General features: G+C 36.6%; 1 protein-coding gene across 1 annotated transcript in view; it reads left to right on the top strand.

The window, feature by feature from the left end:
• GPR149 (G protein-coupled receptor 149) overlaps nt 1–11,839 on the top strand; it is a 55,043-nt gene extending 43,204 nt beyond the window's left edge. The window contains exon 4 of the mRNA XM_003794151.3: nt 11,255–11,839. Within this exon, the coding sequence (XP_003794199.1) occupies nt 11,255–11,839 (585 nt within the window). The remainder of the gene's footprint in view (nt 1–11,254) is intronic.
• Nucleotides 11,840–13,691: the final 1,852 nt, after the last annotated feature.

The following is a 13,691-nucleotide window of genomic DNA, read 5'->3' as shown; positions in this document are numbered from 1 at the left end:
ACACAACTCCAACTCTTGAGAATTGCTGCAGGAGCTATGCATAGCAAAACCATGGGAATGGGGTCCCCCAGGATCTTAGGGACCCAATTCAAGCCCTGGTATGTCCAGAAGGCAGGGCATGAAGCTAAAGAATATTGTTTTTAAGCCTTAAGATTATAATTCTGTTTGTCCAAGTGTGTTTTCAAATTACTTGAAAATTATTGTCTCTTTCTTCTTGCCTATTTCTTCCCTTTGGAATGAGAATATAATTTGTATGTGAGAAATATAGCTATGGTATGAATGATAGTATCACTTCGAAGTTTGTGTTAAAGCATACTTTTAAATGCAGCAGTATTAAGAGGGTGACCTTTGGGAGGTAATTAAGTCTGGGAGCTTTGCCTTCATGAATGGGATTAGCACCTTTTTAAAAGGGCTCAAGGTTGAAGAGAGTGGCCTCTTGCCCTTCTATCCCTGCTGCCATGTAATGACACAGTGTTTGTCCCTTCTGGAGCATGAAGCAACAAGGTACCATCTTGGAAGCGGAAGGCAACCCTCACTAGAGGTCAATCCTGCTGGCATGGTACCTTGACCTTGGACTTTCCAGCCTCTAAAACTATGAGAAACACATTTCTATTCTTTGTAAACTACCCAGTCTGTTTGTCATAGCAGCACAAATGAACTAACAATCCTCCCATATATTCTATCTACCACAGCCCAGAATACATTTACAAATCTATGATTTTTATCATGTCAACCCTGCTTGAAATATTTTTGTTGTCCTTGTTTCCTTCAGGACAGGGTTGAAACTCCTTAATGTGGCTCAAGCGATTTGTCCCAGTGGCTTCATCTCTCCTGAACCTCCCCTTGAACTCTTTGCTCTAGTCCTTCTAATTATTAATTTTATTTTCTTGAATATACCATGCCTTTTCTTTCTACAAGACTTTTGCACCTTCAAACTAATTCTTTCTCAAGTATTTTTCAAGGATTATCTGTCACGTATATTATCGGATGGTCTCGTGTGTAATGCTTCTCTTACAGAGCATCCTCTAAGTAAGCTTTGTATTCCTACTCATATTCCTACTCTGGTTTCTAAATGTTGCCCTTTGAGATAAGAGTGGATCTAAGTCCTATGAGACTTGAATATTGTATCTTTGGGGGATAAATTTTAAGAGAAACATATTCAAATCATGAATACAAAATTAGGTACAAAATAAATATCTATTTATAATAAGAAAAGAAGTATAACAAATATATTGTTGCCTTGGAGACACAGTTACCTTTTCTTTGCACCTCTTATGGCCATTTCCCAGGTACACTTACATAGAATGCCACATACACTTCTGCACAAACTTACAGCCTGGCTTCCCCTCATCAGGACATGACCACTTCCAGCAATAATCAGCACTCAAATTGCCCCATGCATGTAACTGGCTGTGGAACTAAAGCTCACTTGCTTTGTGATAAATTTATCTCCTCCCCCAAATTTTAATATTGTTACTAGTTTCTAAGTGTTCTTACTAGTGAAAATGCCCATTGAATTCTTTAGTTGTAATTTGGACTAAAACTTGGAAAATGAGAGAACATGGGCATCTAGCAAAATATTTCTCCATGTCCTTTCCTGAAGGACAGAAAATTAACCAGGAAGTTATTTGCTCTATCTAACATTACAATTCCTCTTCATTTTCTAGTATCTTCTAAGTAAGTGATTCCCAAATCTGTCTACCTTTTAGAATCTTCTGGAGAACTCTTTACAATATGAATTCTGGGTTCCAATTGTAAACCTACTAAGTTAGGTGTTTCATCTCCCAAAGTAAAAAACTATAAATCTGTATTTTTAATAAGCTCTGCTGGTATTTTTATATGTGGTCATTTTAGCTGAGACTGGCCTTGGGAAAAAACTGGCCTAAAGAATTAAAGAAGCCAGATCTTTAAAGGACAAATAGTCTCAATCAGTGCATTTAATTTTCTTCAAACACTGTTACAAAGAATCATTTGTTCTAAAAATCTAAGTGTCCTATTATAGATTCCTATGACTGGCACATTAGGATAGCCAATTTATTCTTAAACCCTAACAACTTTTGAGAGAGAAGAGAGGGAAAAGTCCTCTGGACTAGCCCAAATTAAAAAAAAAAAAAAGACTGAAGCATCACCAATTTTCACTCTATGACATTAAAATATTCATTTTTCATGATTATTACACCCACTACACAAACAACTAATATGAATTAAAACTAACGCCACCCCCCAAAAAAATTAAATGTAAATATCTCAGTAATGGCTTTTACAGTAAAACATGCATATTTTATTAGGACAAGTACTTTTACCTATTCCTGATGTTGTAACGTGTATGCTATTCTCTCCCCAGGAATAAGCAGTTGCATATGCCATTTTCACCTTCATAGGACTCCCTTCCTCTGAAGACAAGTGGCTGATTTATGAAGAGCATGCATAAAAGTGATGTTCCACATATAACTGTATCATTAGTATCCTCCTTGAGATCCAATACTATCACTAGGATTTTTAGTTAATTTTTCAAACGAATTTTTGTAATTATTTTTTTAAAAAAATGTTTTAGTATTTGCTGTGTGGGATGGAAAGATTTTGGAGAATTTGTCTTCTAAATCAATTTTAGGAAACAATTTTCCACGTATTATGTTCTATGCTATGTAAGTAGTGGGAAGCAAGAAAATGCATGAGTAGGGGGAAAAGAGAAGTCTTTTCATACTCATTTAAATTTAAGATCTGAAATTTTTCTTTGTAGTTTCTTCAAAAGAGAAATTAGTTGTACTCGGTTTCATCTTAAGAATAGTTTATTGTTTTATAAAAATAGCATGTGCTCATTATTGCTAAAATTCAAGTGATACAGGAAAGTACCAAGAAGAGAGAGGCAACTAACCAAAACTTAGCTGCCCAAAAGTTACCTTAGTTCTCTCTGTTCACATATATGGAAACCATGGATGGATGGATGGAAAATCATTTTATATTTCCACTTCCTGGAATGGTGTCTGGCTCATATAAGCTACTCAGTAAGAATATAGTGAATGGAATGAATTAGATTGCACTACTTTCTGGGGTCATGCTTCCCAGAATAGACTCCCAGTTCTACCACGTACTGTCTGACTTTGGAAAAGGTGCTTAAGATCTTCTCAGTTTCATCATCTGTAAAATGGGAATAATAATACTCATCTTCATCAATGACATTCCTAACTAAAATTGTTGATTTGGTTCTTACTTTCTGTGTGTTGTGACAAAACGATGACTACTAAGAGAAATTGGTGTTAATGCCTTGATTTATGTTAAAATGCCACCTGTTTTACCCATTCTTGCTTTTGCACCATCAGTGAAAAATGTAAGCAAAAAAACAATTAAAATGGCAAATAAAGCCTTAGTAGTATTATGAAAATATTTTTGACCATAGTCACCCCTTGAAGCTGTGAGCAAAATAAGACCTCATTTTTTGAGAACCACTTCTTCGAACCATTGATGGGGTTTGGGGTCACCAGAAGAGGGAGTCTTGGTGTGAGAAATGAAGAGGCTTGACATAGAATCTGTGTCAGGGAGCTGAGGAACTCTGGGAGGTGCCCTCTTGACTAAACCTTGGGCCCGTATTTATTATCATAAAACGAGAAGTAGACAAAAGCTGCTGCCTGATATCAGCACTGATTAGGGAGAACATGGAGAAGGTCAGGTAGAATGTCTCCACCATTGTTTTTGCAAAACCATAGCCCTCTGCCTCCAGCATCCAGAGATCTCTGGAATCTAGAGAATCTTTAGTATAATTATTATGGCTACACCTCACATATACATTTTCTCTTCCCCAGTGTTTAGTGCTTTTCTGACCTCCTGCACAACTCACATGCCATTCTTGTGATTCTCCAGGTCTCTCAAGCAGGAGGCAAGTCTCATGCTGAAGATCAGGGTTCAGTTTCCCCTGTTTGCTTTTAAACCATGTCACCACCCTCTACCCCAGGACATCCCTAATCTATTCCCCACTATAGATTTATTTTTCTGGTTCATCCTGTTTTTACTACAATATGCTGTTTGATTCTCTTATTCTTCATACTTTCATGAATACAACATGAACTTTACACTTTTTTGGAGTGTAGCAATCTTATTAAAACTTTGCTGTTATCCTTTTAAACTGTCCTATAAATGAAAATATGTCTTTATTCCTGTTTGGTTTAATGTGGTATGAGAAAAAGTTTTCTTATAACCACTTTACATAGGATAGTCTTAACTGATCAAATACCCAATTAAATGAGGACTTCATTAAGATATGAAAAATGATCTCATTTCTTAGGATTAATTTATTCCTGATAAAATTTTATTTCTTTTCCAAATATGATAAAAATGTGCTTTCTTATAAGTTAGTTTACTCTTTTTTTTTTTAGAAAAACAGAAAGAATGGATAATACATGCAAATAACTTTGTCATATGTCATATCTTAGTTGAAATGTCATTAGTAACTTTTTCCCTTTTTTAGATCTTTGCAGTGACATGGGAGAAATGTCATTTTTAAGAGATGAGTGCTTAGCATCTCTAATTTAGAAAGTTGATGTGAACATTAAATAAGAAAAGTGAATATTAATACTAAAATTAAATATAGTGCTTAGCAAGAAGTTTGATATAGGGCTCATGTTCAATGGGATTGATAAATATGTGTTATGATAAGTATCACTCCTAAATCTCTTACTCAATTGTTAGAGTTTTCATCATTAATTACATTGTAGCTCTAAGGATGAAGTGTGTGAAATGTGTTAAATTTCCAGAATTTTCCAAGCCACTTACTTGACCCTGGATAAAGGCTCTTATTTTCTTGCTCCTATTCTTTCTTTCCTTGAGCAAGTCATGTGTTTTCTTCTTTTATTTTGGTTTCCTAAATATTTAAATGAAGAAGATAGAATGATGCAAGGAATATTCTGGAAGTTGAATAAATGAATATATAGTAACTACATAGTTTTGTATGTTGAATAAAAAGTAAATTCTGGAAAGCAAATTATTAAAAATCTACTTTTGGGCCGGGTGCCGTGGCTCACACCTGTAATACCAGTACTTGGGACACTGAGGTGGGTGGATTGCCTGAGCTCACATGTTGGAGACCATCCTGAGCCAGAAAGTGACGTGGTCTCTAAAATAGCCAGGCGTTGTGGCAGGCACCCATAGTCCCAGCTACTTGGGAGACTGAGGCAAGAGAATCAACTTAAACACAGGAATTTGAAGTTGCTGTGAGCTATGATGCCAGAGCACTCTACCATGGTGACAAAGTGAGACTCTCTCAAAAAGCAAACAAACAAAAAAACTACTTTTGTTTTTTAATGAAATTCTTACTCTTCCTATTTTTTCCCCTTAATATCCTTATTCTTTCTTCCCTAAACCATCTTAAAAAGTCTTGCTCAACTTAAATTCCCCAGTGTTTGTGCTTTTAGACGCTTAAAAGTTAAATCCCCTAAAGATCATCTGTATGAGTTTAATTAAGATTGAAATTGTTACTCACTTGGATTATTCAAGAGTTAGTGATAGAATTCTAGCTTTTAGGGCAAATCTATGACTAACTTCTGACCAAAGCAGGTTGTTTTTTTTAAAGAAACAGCATGATACAATAGAAAGACTATTTAAAATTTATATTTAAAAAAGCCCTATAAAATAAACTATGGGTTAAGACATCCAAACCCTGGTGCCAGTGCTACTACTATTACTTCCCCTCTGTAGCTGTCAGTTTTCCCATTATAAAATGAGAAATTCTAAGTCTGTGGTCTCTGGTAAGATCTATGATCCTACATTCCTATAATCTATCTTTTTCTTAAGTTGAATGATTTAGATAATCAACAGAATACTTCACCTTGTTAGGAGAGAAATTAAGAGCAATTCCTTTCATATTATAATTTCACCCTGAATTCACCTAGAAGGTTATAGTGAAGAAATAAAAACGTTCAATATGCCCAAGGTCAATAAACCTGAATCAATTATCACAGCAGATTATTTGTGCTAATGTGTTTACGTGGCATGCTCTCTCCTGCTGGAGCATTTGTGAGGTTTAGAGAACTGCTTTTTATTACCAAATAAAAGAGCTCCCAGCCGCCTACACTCAGGAATACTGCGATAATGGATTATCATTATTCCTGACAGCATATGCTAATTCATAGACTTTTAAATGAAAAGAAAGAAGAGACTATGAAATGAATCATTTTATGTTCTCTGAATCTATCATTCTTTGTCATGCAGTAAACCTTCACATACAATTCAGTTCCATAATATTTTATTTTTATAAAAAGAATATGTTCTAATATGACCTCAGGATGCACTTATAACAACATAGTTTATTTTATAGGGCTTTTTAAATATAAATTTTAAATAGCATTATTTTTAAAGATGATGCTATTTGTGTTTTAAAAAATGAAAATATGGAATCTAAAAGGCTTAATTAGATTGAGTCATTTATGCACACTTTTTTTTTATACAGTCAGCAAATATTTTCAAGGGCCTGCCATATGCCAGGCACTGTTACAGATGGTAGAGAAAAATAAAGATTAACAAGTAAATGTTTTCTTCCTTTGAAGAAATTACATTCTCTGTGGATCTGAAATGACCCCATAGTCATAGTGTCCAGAAAAATAATGGGTAATTGCAAGACTTTGAAAAATAAGTTGATTTCCAAATATATTTTTATACTTTTGTGCATAGAACATTTTATTAGTTCCCTAAGGCTGCTATAATGAATGAACACCAATTTAGATGGCTTAAAACAATAAAAACTTGTTGTCTCATATTGCTATAGGTAAAAAGTCAGAAATTAAAGAGTCAAGAGGGCCATATTGCCTCTGAAGCCTCCAGGGAGGGCTTCTTTTTTGCCTCTTCCTAGTTTCTGGTGGTTCCCAGAAGTCCTTGGTGTTCCTTGGCTTGCACAAACACAAATCCAATTGTTGACTATGAATTCCATGGCCATCTTGCCTCTACATGGATCTGTGCCCAAATTTCCTTTTTCTTATAAAGATACCAGTCGTTGGATTAGAGCCATCCTAATCCAGTATGGCCTCATTAAATGTGATCATACCTGCAAAAGACCTATTTTATACCCAAATAAGGTCATATTCACAGTTGACAGGTGGACAAGAATTTGGGGGGGCACTATTTCAATTCATTACAAATAGGAAGATAAATCAAAGCAGTATTAACAGTCTTTTGTAAATGTATTACCCTCTACTCCTTATAATTTGAGAATGGACACAGGAAGGGGCTTCAAGGGGCATTGGGAGGAAACCTCAGCCTGCTGAATGAACAAGGAAGTCTGGAGGGTCCATGGGAATATTCATCACTCAGCACCTCTCACAAAAAAAGACAAATGTGAGGTAGTCTCAGTAACCAATGACCAATAGAAAGAGATAATCAATGAGGAATAAGACAGGTAATAAGATCTGGAGGGGCAGAGAGGCCCATGGTGGGATCACACCTAAGGTGCATAATGCGAGGGTATGTGTCGGATCTATTAGTATAGAGTATAAATGCCTTAACGCGATAACTAAGTAAATGAGATGAGGTATGTATCAACCAGTGTGATGTAAGCGTTCCTAATTCTATATGAAATTAGCACATTTGTGGGGTGAACTCCCACAAAATTAAATTAAATGTGCTCTTTAAAATTAAATGAAATGTGCTCTTTTAATTCCAGAAACTGAGCAAAAAGACTTGTGAGTATTATGCGTTATTGTTGAGGCCTAAGGGACTTGGGAAAGCATGGTGGGGGCCTACAGGCAAGGCTTAACAACCTCCTACATGGAACTCCGACTGTGCAGTCAAGTCAGCCTGCCAGATAAGGGCTGAAATGACCCATCTGTGCAGGGGACAAGACTCAAAGGTTGGTGTGAGTGAAAAGAAAAACTCCGTTGTAATGATGTGAGTAAAACACTCCATTGTAATCGCAGGGCCTCCAAACCATGAGAAAACAGTCATGGAGCCTGTTTCTTGGAAATTTAATTGAGTACATAGAAGAGAAAGGTTTTACTCCCCTGTTTATCCTGACCTTTAACTTTAACAATAGAAGCCAGATAATGTATAGTTGTTTGAGGTCTCTAGAGAGGAATAGCCTGAGGCTAGTCTTAAGACGGTTGTCTCACTTTCCGGGACTTTCTTTCTTTTCTACGGTTTAAGATAAGACTTGAGGATGTAGGGATTATTGTTCAATGTGATGTACGTGACTAACTCCAATAAAAGGGAGTGGAAAATAAAGACATTTTGCTACATGCCATCTAAGAGCGTGTAGTCATTTCTTGTTTTCATACAATTCTAGGAGCGAGCTTCCACCCGTGGCCAAGCTGTCCTTCTTTCCCCACGAGAAAGTACTACCCAACACACATTGTACCCCGTAAATGCATTAATGCATACATGATCTATGTGTTTATGATTTAATAAAACATAAAAATAAATAAATAAATAACGTGGCAAAAAAATTTCAAATGGAGAGAAAGATATTTCTCCTCCAAAGGAGGAAACACCTCTGTACTGCCTCGGCCTGTCCCTATCTCTCACTTCCCTTTCACAAGAGGGCCCCACTTCCAACTTTCTCTGGAAGTGCTGTAAGTTTTCCCTTCATTCTTAAACAAAAATTCTCTCTATTCATGTTGCCTGTCCTGCTCCAGTTTTATTTTTGATTTCCACTCACTTTAGTTCCATTCTCTTTTACTTTCCATTTCTACCATGCCTCCACTGAACTTTCTAGCTCATCTGAGTCATAGAACCAGGTCAATTGGGTTCTGGGAACAGGGTCCCCAGTCCCCAACATAATTGGTGTATTGGTGTTCATTTTTCTCTTAAGGCTCTATTTTCTTTATCTTTTTCTTTTTTTTTTGCAGTTTTTGGCCAGGGCTGGGTTTGAACTCACCACCTCTGGCATATGGGGCGGGTGCCCTACTCCTTTGAGCCACAACCGCCACCCAAGGCTATATTTTCTTTTAAAGTCTTTTTGAAATTGTTTCTGAGCTTTTTGAATGATTTGCAGATCTGTCAGCTACATTAGAGTTAGTGACTCGGGCTGCATAGTGTTTGCTTTTTTGTTATTTCCTGAGATGAGACTTTTTATTTGAACTTAAAGTTTTATGTTAACAGTTTGTTGGATTCAAATGTTTATAATAGTTTTTCTAGTAAAATCAGTGAGGATACTATGACATATTACAGATGCTGGGCACTTTGAAAGTACTATAAAGTTTTGTCAGACTAGAACCATAGGATTATTTGAATAGCTTTTGCTTTTAGATGATTTAAATTTTTTAGTTTTCCTGATGTAAGTGCCATTTTCTACTCTTTTAAAATGGGAATAGGATATTAGTTTTATCCCAATTGGGACTCTTCTTATAATCAACCAAAAGGACTAGGGCAAAATTTTGAGACAATGCCCCCTCTACCCAGCTAATCTCTTCTCTCTCCAAACCTAAAATAGAACAAACCCAAATGCAGCATCAACTCCAAATGTGAAACCCTGAGGCTGACTACCACCATAGGCAACACATGCTCAGTACAAGCCCCTCACGTACTGGTTGGCTTTGCAATCTGCTCCTCCTCTATTATCTAATAAACTTCCATGACCAAATAATAACAATAATAAGATAATTCAGAAACATAAAATCTTAAAAGTGAAATACCCTGCCACTGTCCATTCCCAGAGGAAACAATTGTGTAGCCTTTCAAACCTTTCTCCTACGCCTATAGCATATATGTGTGTTTGTGTGTCAGTGGATCTGTCTTTATTCCTACACATTCCCAATTTTCTGGGTTGATTTCTGCTGTGTGTTTTTCTACAAGAAAATGAAATCACACCATAGACAGTGTTTTGCAAGTTGCTTTTCTAACTTAAAATTGCAGGTATGTGGACATTATTTTGCACAGGCAGTAAATTACAGCTTTGCCTCATCTGTTCAAGATAATTTTCTAGTTCTTAACTGCATTACAACATATGCAACTATTTTCTGAATGTGGATCTGTAGGATGTTTCTAATTTGAGGGCTCACAGCAGTGCCGAAATAAACCTTACTACTTTCTGATATTTGGTGGAACTGACTCACAGAGATAAGAAGACTGGTAAGTCTATGCAGTTCTTATAATATAATCAAATAAAATCAAAATTTATTCTAAAAATGTTATAATCTTTTTATTTCGTTCTGGGGGATTTTTTGTTTATTTTTTATGGAGAGCAATCTGAAAAACAACAAAGGTCTATTTTTACCTTTTTAATTATTGGTAAAATCGTATATCATTTATGGTTTATTCTCTATTTTTATTCCTCTAATTGTTTTGCCCATTTCCCTGCTCCACTCACCGTAGCACAGTTCTGGTGATAGCTGGTTAATCTTACATGCTCAAATCTAACATCTGAAATACCTTCATATTTAATTTGAGTCACACTTAGAAAATTGTCATTCCCTCTGGCATAACTAATGTGCCTATAAGGCCAGACTGAGTCCATTTTGGTAACTCCATTTGGTGACCGGTTCATGCAATTCCCTAACTTACACCACTACCCCCCACATCCTGTTTTCATGTCAAACCACATCCTGTTTTGCTGAACACTTTGGGCAAAACCGGCCAAACCCACTGTGTAAACGCAGCAACTTTCCCCTCCCCTGCAAGCCTTCCCGTTAACGGCGCAAAATTCTACTTCTGTAAAATTCCGCTTTGCTCCGCGGAACCCTCCCTGGCTGGACAGAGAGTATAAACTCCAGGAGAACCTAACCTCGGGGTCGAGAGCTCTTTAGGCACGAGCCTGCTCTCGACCGCTGGCCCTGAAGGTCCCAGACCCGACGAGATCTCCGCGTGCTGGCGCTCTGACTAGCACCCCATCCCGGTCTTGCATGGGTACAACATAATAAACAGGAATAAAAGGACATGTTGATAACAGTCTGCATTTCTTTCAACCTAATCAAACTTCTTAATGTAACAGAGTATGTAACAAAAACATAGAAATTGTAAGATTGTAAATATGCATCAATTGTATGTACAGATTCTGCCCTTGGAAAATATCTACTGCTTCTCATCAGTACATACATTTTGCCTTCAACTGTGAAAATATGCCCCTCATCTTCAAAGAAAGATTCCTGACTGCCCTCATTTAGACCTTTGGCTTGACGGAGCTAGGGCACTTTGGTAGCAGAATTTAAATCCCACATCTGTAAAAGGTTTCTGGGGAAATGGATCTAAGACAAAAATTTTTACCTTTCCGATGAGTAACAGGAATGTCTCAATCTCAGAAACTGGTTTTTAATAATAACAATTTTGTTTCTGTCCGCAGCGTTCCGGTGGTGCCCTTGCCATCCCTCTGTGCGCGTTCCAGGGCACCGTGTCTCTGCACGCACCGACAGGGAAAACCCTCTCTCTTTCCACCTACGAGGTAAGCACAGAAGGGCAAAAAATAACCCCAGCCTCCAAGAAGATAGAAGTCTACCGATCCAAAAGTGTTGGCCACGAACCAGACTCAGAGGATTCTCCCTCCGCATTTGCGGACACCAGTGTGAAAATACACTTGGAGGTTCTTGAAATTTGTGATAACGAAGAGGCCTTGGACACCGTGTCGATCATCAGTAACATCAGCCAGTCCTCCACCCAAGTCAGATCTCCGTCCCTGCGCTACTCACGGAAGGAAAACAGATTTGTTTCTTGTGATCTGGGCGAAACAGCCTCCTACTCCCTCTTTTTACCCACAAGTAATCCTGATGGTGATCTTAACATTTCCATTCCAGACACGGTGGAGGCCCACAGGCAGAACAGTAAGAGGCAGCATCAGGAGGACGGCTACCAGGAGGAAATCCAGTTGTTAAATAAAGCTTACAGGAAAAGAGAGGAAGAAAGCAAGGTAGTTAGTGATCACTTGGTCTAAGGGAAATGGCTCCAGCAAGGCAAACTCTGAAACTAACACCTTTGTTGTGAGACCCAGTTCCTTTTACCTGTTTGTTTACATGAGCTTTACTGGTTTAATCCTCAATGCTTTTTCCTGTGAACAGCTGGAACTAGTGCAAACACTTAAGTGCATTTGATGTGGAACCTACAGATCACACACTGTGGTAATTAAAAGATTTTGTTTCTTATCTGATTTCTAAAAAGAGAAAAAGGTCTTTTCTAAATCAAATCTTAGCCTAGTTTACTAATATTTGTCAACCTCTGAGTAAGCAGAAAATTATATAAACTCAATGAACATATGATACTGTTCCCATGGACATGTTTCTACACAGATTTTTGGCCTTTGTTGCAAGGGGAAAAAGACATTTAGGGAAAGAAAGAAATGTAGCAAAACTCCTAGTCGCATTTGAAGAGGCTTTCCTAAATGTGGCTTGCAAAACAAGCTTATTATATATATTACTGCTTTAGCTTTAGACTGCTGTCTGGGAAATATATTCCTTAAAATGGCAACTTAGCTTCCAACTTGGAAAAGTGAATATCCCTACTCTATAAATAGCTGTCTCTCTTCAATTATATTAGATACAAATTGTTTACTGACTGTTGTTTTCTCTTTCTCTCTTAAATGTAACAGTGTTTCCCTTCCATTCTTTCAATGTGTCAAGACTGGCCCATAAAACAAAGATGCTGTGTGTTACAGGTGGAATAAGAAGTAGTCTTTAACTCAAACCTCATTAGAAAAAGTTGTAATTGTACACTTCATCCTGGCATTGTTTCATTAATTTGAGTGGAAATTGAGAGTAAATACTGGCAGATTTTGTTCTGAGAAGTAAAACCAACTAGGGTAATGAGCTTCTGGATAAAACGAAGGAAGGTCCTTAGGGATTATTCTCTTTTTCTGAAGCTGTAGATTGGACAAACTTTCTTAGCCATTCTTGAAACAGAAATATTTACTTCAAATATTGTATCAAGCACAGTTTTTATTTCTTTTCTACAGACATGTGTTATCATAAGTAAAGAAACAATTCAACCTAGTTTATTTCAAGATTGTAAGGTATATATTTCAAGATTAATTTTAAAATGCATTACACTGCAAAAATGCAAGAATCACCTTGTCAGAATATTAGTACCGCATATTTCAAAAAAAAGTGATTTTTTATTCAAGTTGCTTAATTCTAATCTTTCTGTAAACATATATTAAAGTGTAGGTTAAATGTTTATTCCAAAGTTATCGAGTTGACATTTTTCATGGCCTTAGACTTTGTGTACCCTGACCTCACTCACATATCTTATATATCTATTTGTAGATTGAGTGAATTATTTGTTAGAATGATTTATTTTGGTTTCTATTTCATTTTATTGAGTCAGAATTGTAAATTATTTGACACGGGTTTTCAGATTGTTTCCTCTTCAGAAGACTGTTTTTGTGCCACAAAAAACAAGTCAGTTTCAAAATAAAATTTCAGTGGTCTTTCTCCATCTCTCATTTAACTTCTCAGTATTTTGTTATCTAAATTTAGGAAGTAAATGTAATGCCATCAGCAATGTTTGTAAAGCAAGTTTCAAATAATGAATAACATATAGATTCAAATTCAAGTGTAGTCTCATTACAATATATTTTAATTTAAAAGACTTTGTGGCTGGACTCAGTGACTCACACCTGTAATCCTAGCACTTCGGGAGGCTGAGGTGGGAGGATCACTGGAGGTCAGGACTTCAAGACCACCTTGGGCAACATAGCAAGATCCCATCTTTTAAAAAAAGATACATTATGAAAGACTTTGTATCACCATAATTGATGGCTATTTTAACACAATGACTAATGGGCAGATTAA

This window comes from Otolemur garnettii, unplaced genomic scaffold (genome assembly GCF_000181295.1).
Source record: "Otolemur garnettii isolate 467f Iridium unplaced genomic scaffold, OtoGar3 scaffold00076, whole genome shotgun sequence".
Taxonomy (NCBI): domain Eukaryota; kingdom Metazoa; phylum Chordata; class Mammalia; order Primates; family Galagidae; genus Otolemur; species Otolemur garnettii.
The sequence above is the reverse complement of the archived record's forward strand: the minus strand, read 5'-3'. Positions and strand labels throughout refer to the sequence as shown.